Genomic DNA, 17,572 nt, shown 5'->3' with positions numbered 1-17,572 from the left:
CCTATGGCACACTAACAACAGAACCATACAGATGCATGCATTAATCACAGTATCATTCATTCTTTATTTCTTCATATTATATTGGCTCAATAATTTCCTGCTAGAATGTTCTTAAGCATGCTAATAGAGAATTCACAAGCAAACAAAACCACACTATGTTATTATACAGTATTTAACACCACTATTCATCAAAGTTATCTGTTAGTGGTGACACATAGCAAGCAAATACCCAGTGAATCTCAACTTACTCATTGTATTCACTGAAACACTATGCCTACAATAATCTAGGTCAGGTTTAAGCAATTTTTAAAACCATGTTATTTTTTGCTCCAACACTCTTCCTTTGCCAGCTCTGTCATTGCATTCAGAGTCACTAAAACCAGTGCATTCTTCAAACCAAAGACTTTGCGGAGTGCAGTCCCCAGCAACTCCCAACACCATAGATAAAATCCTATTCAATGAAGAGTGATATGAATAAAAATAATAGCATATAAAAATCTGTTTCAAGTTCTTTTGCAACAGAAGTGAAAATTTATTGCGAGTAGCTGTGTGAATGTCATAAGGCACAGAACCTGGTAAAGATAAATGGCAGAGGAAGCAAACAGCAATACCTGCTCTCCAGAAAAATCCATAATTCTAGGTGGGTTACTTAGAAGGTAGTACTGAATCACTTTTTAAATAAAGGTTTTCAGGAACTAGAATGAAAAATCCTCTTTAAAACTGTAGCTGCCTTTTTTTAATCTTGATTTGTGTCTTCTGGATGTTCACTAGATTGACATCTACTCTGAAGCAGGAGTGCCCAAGAATAGACCAAGGCATAACAGTTCTGTGCAAAAACTGCATCTGGAACGAATCACAGACCACATTCTCCACCCTGCTATGCTCCCCATCAACTGACATCCCTCCCTCAACAGTTATATTTGGATTATCCTTTGCAAAGGTCTCCCTGTTGCAATCCACCCCTGGATTGCCTTCTCAAACACAATGGTTATAACTACACCTGGAGATGCAGCAGTGGCGTGGCCAGCCAAAGCAACACAGGACCCCACATGACCAAGAACAGGCATGACTTAGTTCACCACTAGCCTGCTGCACGGTCAGTCCCTGCACCCCAGGTGCCCAGAAGACAGGCTGCACTGCCAGTGAGACTCACCTTTGTGGTAGACAGACAGACCTGAGAACACCTTGTGCTCCTGACAGCTCCCAAGAGTTAATATGGCTTGTAAGACCCAAAGGAGTACTAGCACAAAAAATGCTTTGATAAATGCACTGCCCTTGTTGTCCACCCAAGTGGCTGAATTGGACAACTTTTGGAGCCCAAACAATCTCACAAATCCCCACATGCAGCCACACGGAAGGATGGGTTAAACCAGTACAGCTTAATGGAACTATTGTAGTGTATTCCTGGTGGCCTTCAGACCTTCAGTGGTCTGTGGACTACAGCCTAGGAATCGAATGCACAAAAGTATTCAGAAAGAAAAAGATAAGAACAAACCTGAGCTAAGTACTTGCAATCTCAGTTATTCCTTACTGCAAGCAATGTAAAAACAGTATTGTTCCCTGCCACCTTGCAGAATGGAGTTCTTAAAAGGAGTCTGGAGACAATGAAGCTCTAATTTGCACAGCACAAACGAGATACAAACTCCTCTGCTACCTCTTGTCCTTTCCACACAGCTGGACTTGCCTTTAACAAAGAAGAAAGATTCCTCCTTTTTAGTGGACTTCAGAAACAGTGAGAAAAGAGATGTTCAGCTTGCTCTCCTTTAATTGAGCTCTAGGTTACTCACTCTGCCTGCAAGTACAAAGGAAGTGGTTGCACACAAGCTCCAGAGGCCACCTTTGGTCCTATATCCTGTAGCTGATGCAAAGATTTTAAGAATGAAAACAAGAGTCCACATATTCTTTTCGTCAGCAAGTAACAGAAGTTTGTAAGAAGACAAGATGGATTCTTCCCAGTTTTATAAACAGAATGAAAGGAATTCCCTCTCACCCCACACTCTCCTTTTCCAATCTCCTGAACAATCACATTACAGGTCTTCCATTTCTCAAATCGGGATAGACACGTACAATCAAGAGTTCTTGCCACGCTCCCACACTTCTTGAAAAACAACTCAGACACTTCCCATACTTCTGGGAGGGTGAGAGAACCAAGCTTTGCTAATCAGAGGATGAAACATGCAGATAACTTACAATGTAACAACTGAATTCCTGAAACATGGGGAAACTCACTTCTCTATTTCAAGACCTCATTTGCTGTCCAGGATGACCCTTTTGGGTTTAGCCTAAATCCTCCGGCTGCAATTTCCACAAACAGAAACAGATTTCCTGGGGTAGCTAAGGGCATCTCCTACCTTTCTGCATGGTTGGAAAGTCAATACCCCAACATCCCATCACACTTCATTTTCAGTTCTGTAATCCTCCTCGTGGAAGAGAGCACAGTGAAGGCATCACAGGAGATAAAATGAGGAGAAATATAAGCTAACGCTGCAATGACTCAATACAAGAGAGGAGAGGTGACTTCTCTGCCAAGAGATGGTACAACAAAAAAATCTGTCAGCTCATTCCTCAAAGGCCTCTCCAGCACACAGATCTCAAACAGTATTTTTACAGCATCATTGTCCTCCTCAGTAAATACAAAGTCACCCTGCTGCCTTCATGTTAAGCCTGTAGAGTTACTCAGACAAGTGCATAAATAGTTATTTTTCTGTTACTATAATCATAGTCATTCATCATCTCTGGATTTAATCTTCCTCAAAGATTACTGGATCTAAGCACGAGGCACACAAAGGGAAGAGGAAGAGACCAGGACAGACAGAATTAGATTAAACATTCCTGTCTCCACTCAGCACTGGAGTTGTCACATACCGTTCTGACTGCTAACACACTTGGTTGATTTAGAGCCTGTTTTTTCTTACTGAAATAGCTAAATACAGAGAGATACAAACTGAACATAAGACCTTGGAGGGACACTTAAACTACAGCCCCTACAGTTTAGTTAGAAACTCCTGAGCTAGGTTTAAACCAGCTAGCCCTTGTATGGCTGCAGTAGCATAGACCTGGGGTAAGCCTTGTTGCCAGAAGCATCACATTGTGTTTTTATCCTGGAAAATTATCAAGTCCAAAGATCTGAATCTGAGGGTCCTAGCATGAGGCTTCACAGTAACAATTCAGGTACCAGCTTCTACCAGCTCCCGTCATCTGCTGCTCACATTCTTTATTGGATCTGGCTTTTATGAACTAAAAACAGAAAAGTATTTGTTACAGGAGCAAGATGAAGATTCACCATATGTAAATAAAGGAAGAGAAACACTTGAGAATGCCTAGTGATGCAAAGAAAAGCATAACAAAAAATAATAAAAAAGCAAATGTAATAGTTAATAAATTCAATTAGCTAAGAATAATTTTCAGATCATATTCTTGTAAAGAAGAGAATTCTTTAGTATGATCACATCTTCACACAGAACATGCTAGGGAAGTGCAAAGTATGCTTTCAGCATCATCATCCAAGCACACAGCATACTGAGGGGCACCAGGATGATAAAAAGGCCAATGATCCACCTCCGACTGCAAACTTTCCCTTACACATGGAAAGCCCACAACTGTATACACACATGCTGCAGTTTGCTTTGAACAGAATGGCATGGGCACAACCTGAATTTTTAAGAAAGATACTGAGTCAGACTAAAGATCTCTCTAAACCTGGAAGCTGTCTCCAATGGATGCCCCCAATGGGATGAAGAGCACAGAAGAACATACAGTCATGAATCCCTAAAATATTGCTCCACCTTTCAACACTTCATGACTGTATTTAGTAGTATGCTGATACATTTGTCTTCCATGTTTTTCCCCCAACTCTTTAAATCCACATAATCTTTCCGCATTCACAAATCCTGTTGCAAGGAGTTCCTCAGCCTTCTCACATTGTACAGACTCCTCTACTGTCACACACTATGTACCCAGTTCCTATATTGGAAGAGACAGTGAACAGTAACGCTCTCCTTTCTTTATGCCACCCATAAGCCTTGGACTAACCCCTGCTCATCTATTTTCCATGCTGAGGACTCATGTTCTGAATATTTTACCCTTATCTCTAAATACTTTGCTCCCTAGGCTTTTGGGACAATATTATTTTCCACAACAAAGAACAAATCAGTTTCCTCAAACAGGCAGTGTAAGTGCCAAACCCTGAACTCCATGGCAAATGGGTGCAACTATTTTTCTGCACAGTGAAAGTGAACAGCTTGACTTCTAAAGGAGCTATTCAAAGTTACCTCGGTTGACTGGGAAGTGATAATATATAGGAAACACACTTGAGACTTTTTCCACATACTGAGTTTATTCTTGGCTAGCCACCCAGTTTAGCTTTACATTAGAACCTGGACTTTAAGGCTTGCATTATGTATGAGAATCCAGATAAGCTTACAGCATTAATTATTCCACACAAAAGAAAACCTGCCATTAGCAATTCAATGTATCATTTACATCATCATCATCATCATAATTACAATTCCCTTTCTTCCAATAAATTTGGGCATAACAACTGCATCACTTCGCTATTTTGACTCCTCGCTCTTAAGTTACAGCTTCGCAGGTATGCTCTTATTAACTGCAACAATTATAAAAATGAGTTCTATCACATGAACTTTTGACTGGGATCCATTACAGTGTCATTCTGCCTCTCCCACTGCATCTAGAATAACATGGTTTCAAAGTTCAGGGTGCTTTGTAAAAGCAATTTATCTGCCATGGGCACATCTGGGGTACTAGCTTCTCACTTCTCACTAGTTCTCACTACATGAGACACCTTCCAGAGCTCTATTAATCTGAGAGGGCTAACAGAAATTAACACACTGAAGAGGGGTTTTTGGTGGCGTCAGCGACAAACACATTCACATAGATATAAGTACTAAGGTGCTGAGCAAGGAGTGTTGATTATGGCACCACTTTAATGAGCTTGTAAGATCATGCTTTTGTGCTAAGTAATGCACAGAGCAACCTCAGCATTCCTGTAAACAGTTTAAAATTTAAGTATTAAGGAGGATGCAAGAGTGGACACATGGGGTGAACACTGGTGAAGGTCAATAAAATGAGCAGAGGCAAAAGTCACAGCCTCCTCTTTTAGCAGAGTCAAATAGCATTTAAAGGCCCATCTTGCACAAATGCCCAGGGGGATGAGACATTTAGGAAGGACAGGAGAAGTCCTACCTATTATTAGGCTCAAGAGAAAGAGAATGGAAGAGAGGCCCTCCAACTTGATGAGGAAGAAGTCCTGGGAATCTGGCTTACTGGAGCCATGGTGACAATAGGGTAATATTCAGCAGCAGGAAATGATAAAGAGGAAGATCAAGGTAACCATGATATTCAGTAAGCTCAATGGTATTAGAAGTGAAAGGCACAGCAGATAGACATGTAGAGCCTATGAAATGATAGGAACAGTGATCAGAGAGAGCCATAACAAAAAGGTAAGTTAGGAAGACAAGCTAATAAAAGGAAAAAAGGCAATGCCATGAAGGGATGATTTCCAGGAACTGCCACCATGTCACAAATACACATTTTTTTCTGGGGGAGAGAAAGGGCTGGTCAGGTTACAAGGTGCAGAGATGCAGCCCTGTGGATATGGTGCTCACTGCCAGGCTGTCTGCTCCATCGCTGCAATGCTCCACCCCATTCAGCCTGCACTCATGGCCACCACCATGGCCACCATATCAAGATGGAGCACAGAGTGCTTACCCAGCAACCTCATCAGGGCTGCACTCCCACACGAAAAGGCAAGGACAGTCACTAACAAAGCCCTCAGCTGAGCAATGTCTCAACACACTGTCACAGCCTACAGAATCAATTTGTTTATTGTTACAGAAAGCAAGACAAAGATCTCAAAAGCACCCCTGTCCCAGAGCTCCACCAAAACAAGCTAACCCAGTATACTCAGATTTACAAAGGGAATGTGTTCATCTTCAGTTAAGCTGCTTTCCCAATGATCAGCACGCTCATAAAAAACACCATGATAAAGAAAATCCACATGAAAAACCTGTCCATCACTTTTGCAACTTTTTTCCACTCAATTCCTTTGGCCCGGTTTGCTTTATGGTCTCTAATACAATTAGCAATATAGTCGATATTTTTAATCAGCATTTTGTAACAGGAACAGCAGTTAACAGTCTCCCTAACATTTTCACCATGAACTCCATAGCTTTTATTCAAATTTCCATTGAGCTTCTCCTTGAGATGACAGTCATCATTCCTATTGGAAAGGTGACTCCTTAGCTCTTTGTGCCTCCTCTGACACCCATCATCTCCCTCTAACTTACGTTCTTCTTCCTTCTCTCTTTTTGGACTTCTGCAATTTTCACCCACATCATAAACAAAAAAGATTTTTGACATGTAGTCCAAAATAACCACCCTGGCCCATTGTGGAACAGGCTTTGCTTCTGAGCCACAGTGATGGAGATTCATTATAATAATCGTCAGTGCAGTGGAAGCTGTGATCATGGTCATAGTTGCTATGTAATACTTTCCTGGAACACAAAATAAAATCATATTAAAAATGCTACCCTAATAAAAAATTTCAATGCAGAGATAACAATGTGACAACATAGTGCTAACTGTAAGCACAAGTGAAACCCGTTTTTAATCACCCTGATTCTCTATACTTCGCTCACACTTAATCTACCATTTAAAAACAAAGATTAAAGCCATAAAGTAAAACCTCATACTCGTTGCTGGCATGCCTTTATCAGATGAGTAAGTGACTATTGTATTAGCATGGTAAATATTTGCAAGCCAAAACCTCCGATTTCTCGAAATGCACCCATTCAGAAAACAGCTTAAAAATGTTTATCAGGAGCCTTGTTTTTTTCCTGGTGTCTGTAAAATCCCAGTGTTGATGGCTTCACATGGCACATTAGAAACCCCACTTCCTGATGTATTAACAAAAGTGATAATGATAATATTTTGTGGGAGCTATTGACGCACCCCATACCAGCAGATGGATGCCTTCGCATTCATACAGGCCAGTGAATATCCAGACCTTGCTGGTGTCCACAAGTAGCGTGCTGACAGCTAAGAGGCCAGGCACAGAGCTGAAGGGTGGCTCCATTGCCTGTTGAGATTTGCTGTCTGGATTTTCTTCAGACTGTACAAACTTTAGCATAGTTAGTCCAAACAGGGACAAAGCTCATTCTGGCCAGGAGCAGACAGCAAATACAGTGAATGCAAGCTGTGCCCCTCAGCCACTGCTTTTCACAACTGAAGTACACAGCTGACCCGCTAACCTAGTGTGGCTTGTGCCTACGCAAAGAGGCAGCTCCCAGCCCTGCTCTGCTGCTGTGCAGCCTCTGCAGGAAAAGCAAGGGCTGGCATCGATGGCACAGGATGCGCCACAGACAAGCGTGATGTAATCCCAGTTTTCAAAGGGGTTGGAAAGGACTGTGAGGGAGAATGAGAATAGAGAAAGCAGACTGAGGTTAGGTCCTGGCTCCTTAATTTAGACAGTGTGATAGGAGGGTAGGGAAGGTACTCCAGTACAGCAAGCCCATATTCTGGGCAGGAATAGTTGCTGCTGGTGTGGGAAATGCATTCAACTTTCCTGTTCATTGACCAGTGTTTTGTCTCACTTAAGCCATGCAGTTTTTCATATACACAGTAATAATGAGAATAAAAATAATGAGATCTGAATTATCTTAATGAAGCTAGAAGCCAGTGTGGAGGCAACTGTGTTCCTAGTCCTCCAGAAAACCCAAAAGGGCAGCCGGGCAGCCTCCTGCCCCAGGGGGAAGATCAGCCAGGGGCAGGCAGGTCCTGGCAGAAGGCAGACGGGACAGTGCTGAACACAACCCTTCTCACTACACATCAGCTCTTCTGAACTCTCAGACATAGATTAAAATTCAGCCTAATGGATTGCCAGGCATTACAATTCAATGTAACAATTGTTGGATATTAAGTCAACCCTGAGTGTCCCAGCCAGGCCATCCAACCATCTGGATCTGACAGAAACATATCTTGAAACAGTCTGACTTTGTGTGTACAGCCCTTGCTTACACTTTGTACACTGGTTCTAAAATTGTTTTCCATTACTAGCTTTATTACAATATGTGATAAAATAATTCTAAATGTCTAATTATATTTAATAAATACAAAATAGCTAGCTAATATATAATTTAAAATAAACACAAAATAACTTTGAAGAGCTTCAGCATACCTGTACAAATTCCACGCACATTTTAAGTATTTTGCTATGTTTTAAAAATGCAACACCTTTATCTTCCCAGAAGCCACAGATTGCATATGGCCTCCCTGACATAAAGCCCCACTATTAATAAGCCACGTTTAAAGACAAAGCGTGTAAAGCTCACCTATCAAAGGTACGTTTTCAGAGGGAGGCATGATCTCTGCAACCATCAGCTGGAACACGGTCAGAGCAAGAAGAACCGTAACACCAAGAGACACTTTTTCCCCAGAGTCTGCAGGGAGATAGAATCCCAGTGGGGCCAGGAAAGAGATCAAAATGCAAGGCAGCAACAGATTAAATATGTAGAATGAAGACTTCCTTTTCAAAATCAGTGTGAAGGTCACATCTGGATAAGGCTCAGAGCAGCAGCCATAAGTGATGACATTCTTAACCGCTGGCATACCATGAATCTCCCATTCCACATCTTCTACAAAGTCAGAGAGGTCACCACTATCAAGAGAATTGATGATGTCTACCTGATTACCATTATAGGTCCAGGACCCAAATGTAAGATTGCACTGCTGACTGTCAAAAGGAAAATAAGATACATCCACTACACATGAACTCTTTGTGATAGCAGGTGCATCCCAAGTGATTTTTCCATCATATCTCAACACAACATTAGTATTCACTGGTTCTGAAAAATCATCATCGGCCCTAAAAGACAGAAAAGTGACAGTCAAGATCAACAGGCAACAACTTAATGTGTGGGCCAGGGAAGGGGGGTGGGGGGGGAAGACCCTCGCTTAACACAATTAAAAGCATGCTTCTGAAATCAGATTATTTATTTATACCAAATTTCATTAGGAACTTACTATTAACTGTTATTTACAGGTACCAGTGCCCATTAATGCCAAACATCAGTGCTGCTAAATTAGGTTGTATTTGTTGGCACAGCTTCTTCAAACTTGACCTCAAACAGGATACAGTAGGATAAGAATCTATTCAAAGATGAAAATAATCTGCTGGTCACTACTGGCCTGGGAGAGCAGACAAGGAGTGCAGCCTTTGTGTACCGCCTTTTTGTGGACACACAGTCTTCCAGAGCTCTTCAGCAGCCTCAGCAGAAAGCACTTCAGACTGCCAGGGTATTCAATTCCCAGTGCAGAGAAATTCAGAACAGCTTTGCTGTGCAGCATAATCAATTGCCAAATCCTGTCTATGGCTTTATTGCAAAATATTTAGATGATCAACAACAAATGTTAAGACAACAAACAAACCCCTGGCTAAGGTGAAATGGTGAAAGTTCAGACTCTGTGGGTCAATTCCTCCTTCAAACCCCTCCCTCCCTCAGACAAATATTCAAGCTGATTTTCTCCAGCCACACTCACTTGTTATATAGGACAATATCTGGTCTCCAAACCAAATTGCTTGGAATCCTGATTGAATCCAGCCCATCATATTTATCTTTGTCCCATTTGAGGTATGCATCATACCAGCTTTGTCGAATCCATAAGTAAGCTGACAAAATTTGGTTCCTTTCGTCCTGCATAAAAAATGTAGAAATATTTCTTGCTGAAGGTGACAAAATCACATCTTAGATGCAGACAGCATTTGTTGTATAACTTTAAAGCAGTGCCCAAAACAGGCCAGAATGCTGACAGGCCACAAGAGTACTTCAGACAGGTACCTATGCCCACACACTGTACAGGGAGCTTATTTATTGGACTTCTGCTTGTCCAAACCTTCTTCCCCCTGCACCCTCCCTAGCTTTAATCATAGTTATCTAAGGCTCCCAGTATCTTAAGAATTTCCTTTTGCAAGCTTCAGAATACCAAACAGCTAACAGATTCAGCCTAACAAATTATCTGAAAGCTTGGTGAGGCCTTGAAGTTGTAATTCAGAAGTCACAAAAGTGATTTTCCATTCCCCTTCCAGACACATTTTCTTTTGCCTTAAAAGTATATCTGGCTGAGCCAAATTTATTAAAAAGTTACTGAAGGCTAAAATAGGGAGTTTATGTAGAAATTAATTGCATATTAGAAAAAGCATTTGCTCTTTATTTAAAACTCAGCAAAAATTGCCTGGAGGGTGCAAGACCAACACCTAACTACAAAAGAAGTCTTAACAATTCAGCAGCTCTAAGTTTGCAGACTTATAATGGAAGTCTCAGTGTTGCAATCAGATAAGAATATACGAAGAACTGGAGAACCTGACCCTCGTGAGGAAGCATTACTGAAAATGTCACAACAAAATGCAAGTTGCTTTTCCTACTCCAAGCATAAGGTTTACAGCTAGTACATTTCTGCACATCTTTAGAAAAACAGAACTGTACTCTTACTCACCATGTCTTTAATTTGGGACAATGTGATCTGAAGGGTGACATTCAGTACTTTATCTGTGTCTTCCACTGGTCTTAGAGCATTTGAGTAGTCTTCAAACAGTTCATTAAACAGCATGTGAGCATATTTTCCTTTGGCTGATTCTACAGCTAGATAACAGATTTATTCAGTACATGAGATTAAGCACTGAGCACTATCAGAAGATATCCTCTCTCTATAGCTTCAAGTAGTATTTGCTATAACTATATTTATCATTCATATACTGTAGAATATAATTTAGTGCAGAAACAGAAGTATGCCTGATGAAGCTATTCAAATAAGTACAGCATTCACCTGTAGTGAATGAATAGCTAACTCTAGCTTTTCACACCCATAGAAAAAAAACCTCTGCATCCAGAGATTCCTGCCTTTTTTGAAGGTAAATATCATTACCTGTATTTTACTGATGTCTTTAATAGGCATAGAGATTATTGACTTACAGTGATGCATCTGCCAAGCTAAAATTAGAAGCAAAGTTTGAAGTCAAACCTGCTCCCAGGCTAATGACTTGTGATATCTCCCTAAGTGGAGCACTGATAGATTCATGCTACTTTCAGAATTCACTCTTTTTCTTTTTTAACTACCACCTGGAAGAAGTCTGAGCTGCTTTTCTTCACAAATTGGCAATTGCGTGATGTATGAACACATCCTTGCACTAACACCTTTTCCAAACCGTGTATTTGGAGATGCTTCTTGCTATCCAGACTTAGTCACTAAGGATAATTCGCTGAAACTTCAGGTTTTAAATGACACTTTTGCTGTTCCACACTGTTTTGTTCATCACAGTTTCTGTAGGCAGTCTCTGTATTACCTTTAGGTAGATTCACACATTTCTGCAAGCAAAGGGCAAGGAGGACAGTTAACACTCACAAGACTTGCACAAATGCCAGCTGGCACTATGTAGGAAGCAAGTGCTTTGGAGTACATCACTCTCTGGTGACTCACAGAGACTTCCTGGACTAATAAGAGTACAAAACAAACCTTCTTGATTAAAAAGAAATCCTAATACGTCAAAGCTTCACTAAAAGCATTTAAGTTCCGGCTGTACGTGATCATTCATTTTGTCTATGCATCAGTAAGTAAAACAAAACAGATGAAAAACTCCTGGAGCTCAACCGTGTAAGACACATCAGGACACCAGCTCCTATCTGAGTAAAATAAACCTCAATGCAACATTTAGCTATCAAACAATATTCTCACCTTGAGGCATCACTGCTGTAAACAGCAACCAGAGACAGATGGAAAAGGAGGACAGGCTATTTCTCTTCATTTCTGGACCTTAAATAAAACTGTTCACTCAAGGGCACAGAAACGTTTATCACTATCCAAAACGAACAAAAAAAAAAATCAAGTTGCACAACAACATAAAGATGCTGAGGCACTGATGAGCTGCTAGCAGCAACTCAGTCCTCCCTCAGCAGCTGTCAGAGTCCTGGAGCGACGATGGTCTTCGTCCCTGCCACCGCCTGGGGCATTGACGAACCCTCCCTCTCTCCGTAACCTGAGAGCTGCCTGCTCTGAAGCTAACGCTGAGGGAGAAGACAAACGGATGGAATATCAGTAGGAAAACTATATTCCGTTGCATTTTTTACTACAAATGTAAGATTTTGACCAATTTATGAAGAACCCTTTCACATTTCTTTGGTGGGCCACATTTTACTGCCCCTATGTTCAGCAATAGCTTGCTGAGAACCAGTTTTGTGGAACCTGTGGACCCTCACAAAAAAAGTGATCTGCCTCAGTACTTTAATTAGTATAGTCACAGTGTACATCACACATTCAATATGTCACACAGAAAAAAAAAACAAAACCAACACAGGCTACCTACTCCCATGCTGACAAAACAATGTTTTCACCTACCAAAGTGGTGCCACATGGAAGAGATGCAGCTACAAAGTCGGACAACACAGGCTACATTTGCAGTAGCCCAATATCGCTGTGCAAACAAGAACTTCCACTGGTGTAGACAACTCTGAGACCAGTACTCAGCACAGTAAATCAGGAGCAAAATTGGACTCTGCAGATAAAATGCCATTTCCCAATACAGTACCATTTTTCCCAGGTGAACTTGACAAGACTTTACAAAGAATTACAGAGTTACTGGACAGCTCTTCATTTAGCCAAAAGACTTACAGGAGAGAAATATGAATATGAAACAATACCACACCTGGCCTCCCATCTGACCCAATGGTCAGAACTTCATTAGCTCTGTCTATATTACTCATGTTGCCAAGTTAGTTTCCTAGTACTGCAGGCATTTTCTTGCAAGTTTCTCACAGTTGAGGAGATTACTTCCTCCTTTCCATAGTCCAATCCATCCTTCCCGATATACTGCAGTCCATTTTGCCATCCTTTTAGAACAGGTAACAGAAAACAGTCACTAAAATAGAAAGCTGAAAATACAGCATGAACTACCAGCAAAAAGAATTGGTCCAGAATAGTTCTGATGCGCACAAAACATAAAATACTGTTGCTTTACTCTTGTGTAGTCTTTTGGCTAGAAGGAAGCTGATCCCTCCATACACATAGCACTCCTGGCACTCACTGGCTAATGTTTGTGCTTTCGTGGGGTCTATAAATCAATGACATTTATGGCCAGGCTTAATAGGTATGCAATAAATAATTTCAGTCAAAGCACCTGTAATGAAATCCATCTCCATCACTTCATTTGCTTACTTGTCAAAGGGGAAAAAAGTGGAAAACTGTTTAGAAGTCAAAAAGGTCAGAGCAGCCCATAAGCAGTATGTGATAACCTGCTTTTTCTGTGGGAAGAAGGTATATGCTGCTAGAGACAACAAAAATTAGAGACGAAAGATGAAAGATTTTTGGATACAGTCAGATCAGTGCATTCTCAGGGGATACCTCTAGTCTACAGTACATTGCCATTACATCAGCAAGTAGCTACTGCTTCGCTTCTCTTACTGTAATTACAAGAGTGACCAGGGGTACTGCTTTAAGTGTGCTGCTATAAACACTGCTGGAACCAAGACTGAGCTTGCTTTGCCACAGGCGTGAGACAATCTTGTGACCTGTTACACCAGCAATACGTATCTGCAAAGTAGTGCAGACTGATGTACTTTAATTTGCCTAAGATCACATATATTAAAGAACCCTGCACCTTTATTGTAATGACATCTTCTTGAAAGGAAACTGCAGGTTCTCAAAAGACAAAACCAAGAAGCATGCTTACATGTGTTGTTTACTCAATTTATGTCCAATAGTTGCCACATATCAGACATACAGACAGGCAAACATGAGCACGCATATACAAGAACATACTTATTACATTTGAGATGCTGCATTGATTATGCAGTGCTTGTAAAATAAAACTAAAATACCTCCAAAAGCCTTTTCAATATTAAAGCTACAAGAAATTTAACAATCTTAGTATGCCAGACCATTTGGCTTCTTTACGTTTGTTCACAAGAAATCTGATCCATAATTTTAATCAAAATGTCTCTAATGTAGACATTTTGTGTGAAGAGCAAGTATTAACATTAATCGTTGTTCACTGATCTGAGAGATTCATCTACAAACCCATGCTTCCTCGGAATATAGTTTTAAATTGTGGCGTAATCTATGGCAATACTACTCCCAGATCAAACATCCCATTTAACATTTAAATGGAGCTTAAATTTATAGTTAAGCAGTTCTCTATTTTTACAGTAAGAAGTTCTGCTATGAAGTCAGGAATTAATATAAAGTACGAAGCAGCTTACAAAGATAATTTAAGAAGAATCACGGGTGTTTGGAAGTTAGAATCAAGCTATTAACCTCTCCCAGAACTAGACTCGTTCCCAGCGAAACTCAGAGTCGGAGTCAGAGTACGTCTGCCAGCAGATGGCCCTGTTAGCCAGCCTACTGATCTACCCAGTCAAGATTATTTTTGTTTATCACACAAAAATCACATCGCATTTTAATCTACTTCGATTAATTTTTCTGATTATTTGCCTCACATCTGATAAGACAAGCAGAAACAAGATGTTCTTTTAACAAAAAGAGATAAGCAGAAGAAACAAAACTGCTTAGTGGCTGAATCCAGCTTTTGGATCTGCCTACCATAGACGAGACCAGTCACGAGAGGGTTTCAGGGAGAACAAATATATATCATTGTCAACAACTGTACCATACGAAACCATATTTAGAGCACAGGCCGCTTCTGCTGATGTAGAGAGCAGTTAAGGCCCATGGCACAATATCCAACACAGCATCCACATATTTTGTTCAAACATTTGACTTTATGAGAATGCGTATGGGCTATTAACGGAGCAGAACATTGTGTTCGTGCTTACATTCAGCAGGATAAGAGTGTACCATTCATCGGCACACTGAGCTTGTATGACACTCGCAGGACACATGTAACTTCTTATGGTTCGAGACAAACACACATGCTGTTATCGAGACAACATCAAAAAAATCTGAATTCAGTGTACTGCCATGTAAGGCAGGTTTGACTTTGCATGCACTTTAAGGACAGACTGAAGTGGAGATGACATGGGAGGGATCTCTTCATATTAAAACTTCCAACTTTAGATATTTATCTTAGCCAAACTATAAGCAAAGAAGGAAAGAAGTGTAAAAACATTTATTTAAAATTTTGTTCTTTCAATTAAACAAATCTTTCCTCTCCTGCCTAAAACAATACTTTGCTCCTGAGACTGAGATTTTGACGTGTACATTTTCAGAATTTTTTAAAAATGGATTCTTACCCTTTTTTGCATAGAAAGCATTAAGAGTTTTTAAGCCTCCAACTGGAAAAGCTACAGATACTGTATTATCACAGGCCTCAAGGCCGTCTGTACCATTTATAATCCATCTCTTCATCAGAGAACAATAAAGAAGAACAGATTGGTTTCTAAGCACAGTTTGTAAGAAGTGTCTCACAGTCTGCTTCCACTTGCCTTCCTGCCAATTTTTCTCCCCAGAAGCTGTTGCGTTCACATTCTTCACAGCATTTGCTACAGAATATTATCTTGTGATGGGGTCAAGCAGCACACTAACTCTTCAGAGTCAGACTTCTCTCCTTAGACTAACTGAAGTCTTAACAGCATGGGTAACAACAGCTCTTCTTGCTAGTAGAATAGCCTCACTGTGCCTGCTCTGGAGAAGGAGAATACCACACTTCATTTAGAGGCAGCGTGTTTCTCTCCGCCTCATTTTTTCTCACCCACCTACTACCTCCTCCTTCTTTCTCTCTAAAAGTCCCCTACCACCTGAAACCAGCATACTCATTCATATTTTCTTCCACCCTGTCGTGCACATGGAAGATAGGAAATACATTAGGAAGCATTCACAATGTCAGGTCATGAGATAATGTAGAATATTAGCCACATTTTCCAGAGATGGGAAATCCTAATTTACATGTTACAGTTGTGAGTTTTTCTGAATATAAATTTTATTTAGGTCTGCTTACACAGGCAGCTCTGCTGACCACCTCCCAGCACCTGAAGCAGAGAAACCTTTTGCCCGTAGAAGCCTTGTATTATTTAATGTGATCTAAAATGCAGTATGTTCATCCTTTTTCACCAGGATGCTTGCAAGCTGACTAGTATTTTGTCCATCCTTGAGAAGCATTCAGTGTCTAGTAGGGTTAAGAACAAAGCTATTTTATAATTTCAGCTATCAGAAAGCTATTTTATATGGAGCTCTTTCTCATTGGGATCATTTCCAGCTTTGTACCATGCCTTTGAATGGATGATCGCAGGATCTGTGCTCTACACAGACAACCTCAGGGCCTAGACACTGTTCCAGATCACAGGTTTGCTCTGACAGGCAGCCTGATGCTCCAAAACAAACCAGATTAGAGAAGCATTTCTACTCTGTTACAAGGGTGCAGACAGACTCAAGCATCTTCCTCTTTGTGATCACTCTTGAGCCATGGAAGACAGCACACTACCTCAGCTTTTGGAAGTAGAGGAAAGCCCCTGAGCTACCACTGCAGGCTGGAGACAACTCTAGGTTCCCCAGAAAGCAATTCCTTCAGCTTGTGTGCACATCACAAATAACTGAGATTAAACCGATACTGAAGCAGCAAGACTGAAGGGCAAGTTTAGATACTAACTCAAAACTAAAGTTTCATTCTCTCCAAACTTCAAAGGGGGGTGGGAACATCCCTTTAAAACATTAGCAAAAATCATCATGTTCACAACGGTAACTGCATAGCGGGTCTAGCATCCCCTGAAAATATCTGCTTTCCTGATAAGCTCACATCTACCTTGCAACACAGAATTGTTGTGTTTTTTGTGTGTTCTTATCTGAGTTCCTCAGAGTTTAAGAGTTCCCTACAAAGAGCTAAGACTAATGCTGTACACTAATACAGTGCAGCTGACTGAAAAGGCAGGATGCCAAAAGATGATGAAGACAAGAAAAAAAGATGCAGACCATAATGTATCAACCTAAATTTGAACTGTGTTTTCAAGGAATTCACAGAACTCCAATTGCAAGATGACTGCTAAAACAGTATTTGTACATGCGTGTCACCAGTGTCGTATACAATTTTACTTACATTGTAATACAAATCTCTCTGAAAAAGACACTAAGCAAACATTTATATTGCAAAATTTGGCATTATTTAATTGTTCCTGTTCCATCTAATCACACATCAATCTACCAAGGTGATTTCTCCATGTTCCCAGAATTTAGAGGAAGAAAACAAAAATACTGCTTTACTCAGAGTGCAAAATACCCACCCTGGCAAACCACTCCAAGAGCAAGTTTTTTCTAAACCAAATAAACTAGTTTCCAAGCTTGCAAATATTGCAGAGTTGTCCACTTTAAAAATATCAGAGCAACTACATGGAGGAGGACACAACTCAATTATCACAATGCAGTTATGCCTGAACAAACCTCCCTGTAGGATCAGGCAAGCAGCAACTACTCATCTCTGAGTGTAAAAGAACTTTGATAAATCGTGGTTTTAGCTACCAAAACATCTTATGGGTACGTGGGTACTGACATTCTTTAGAATGTCCTAGCATGAACACAGCTATATTATGCTATGGACTGAGCAAAAACATTTCCTCTT

General features: G+C 40.6%; 1 protein-coding gene across 1 annotated transcript; it reads right to left on the bottom strand.

Moving 5' to 3' along the window:
* Positions 1-5,384: 5,384 nt before the first annotated feature.
* Positions 5,385-11,952, bottom strand: CHRNA9 (cholinergic receptor nicotinic alpha 9 subunit). Its single transcript, XM_075499191.1, has 5 exons — positions 11,749-11,952; positions 10,513-10,658; positions 9,559-9,713; positions 8,352-8,884; positions 5,385-6,515 (listed from the first exon to the last, which is right to left on the bottom strand). The coding sequence occupies exons 1-5, from the start codon at positions 11,816-11,818 to the stop codon at positions 5,959-5,961; spliced, it is 1,461 nt and encodes a 486-aa protein (XP_075355306.1). The 5' UTR covers positions 11,819-11,952; the 3' UTR covers positions 5,385-5,958.
* Positions 11,953-17,572: the final 5,620 nt, after the last annotated feature.

The sequence above is a fragment of the Mycteria americana genome, chromosome 4, assembly GCF_035582795.1.
Source record: "Mycteria americana isolate JAX WOST 10 ecotype Jacksonville Zoo and Gardens chromosome 4, USCA_MyAme_1.0, whole genome shotgun sequence".
Classification (NCBI taxonomy): Eukaryota; Metazoa; Chordata; class Aves; order Ciconiiformes; family Ciconiidae; genus Mycteria; species Mycteria americana.
The sequence above is the reverse complement of the archived record's forward strand: the minus strand, read 5'-3'. Positions and strand labels throughout refer to the sequence as shown.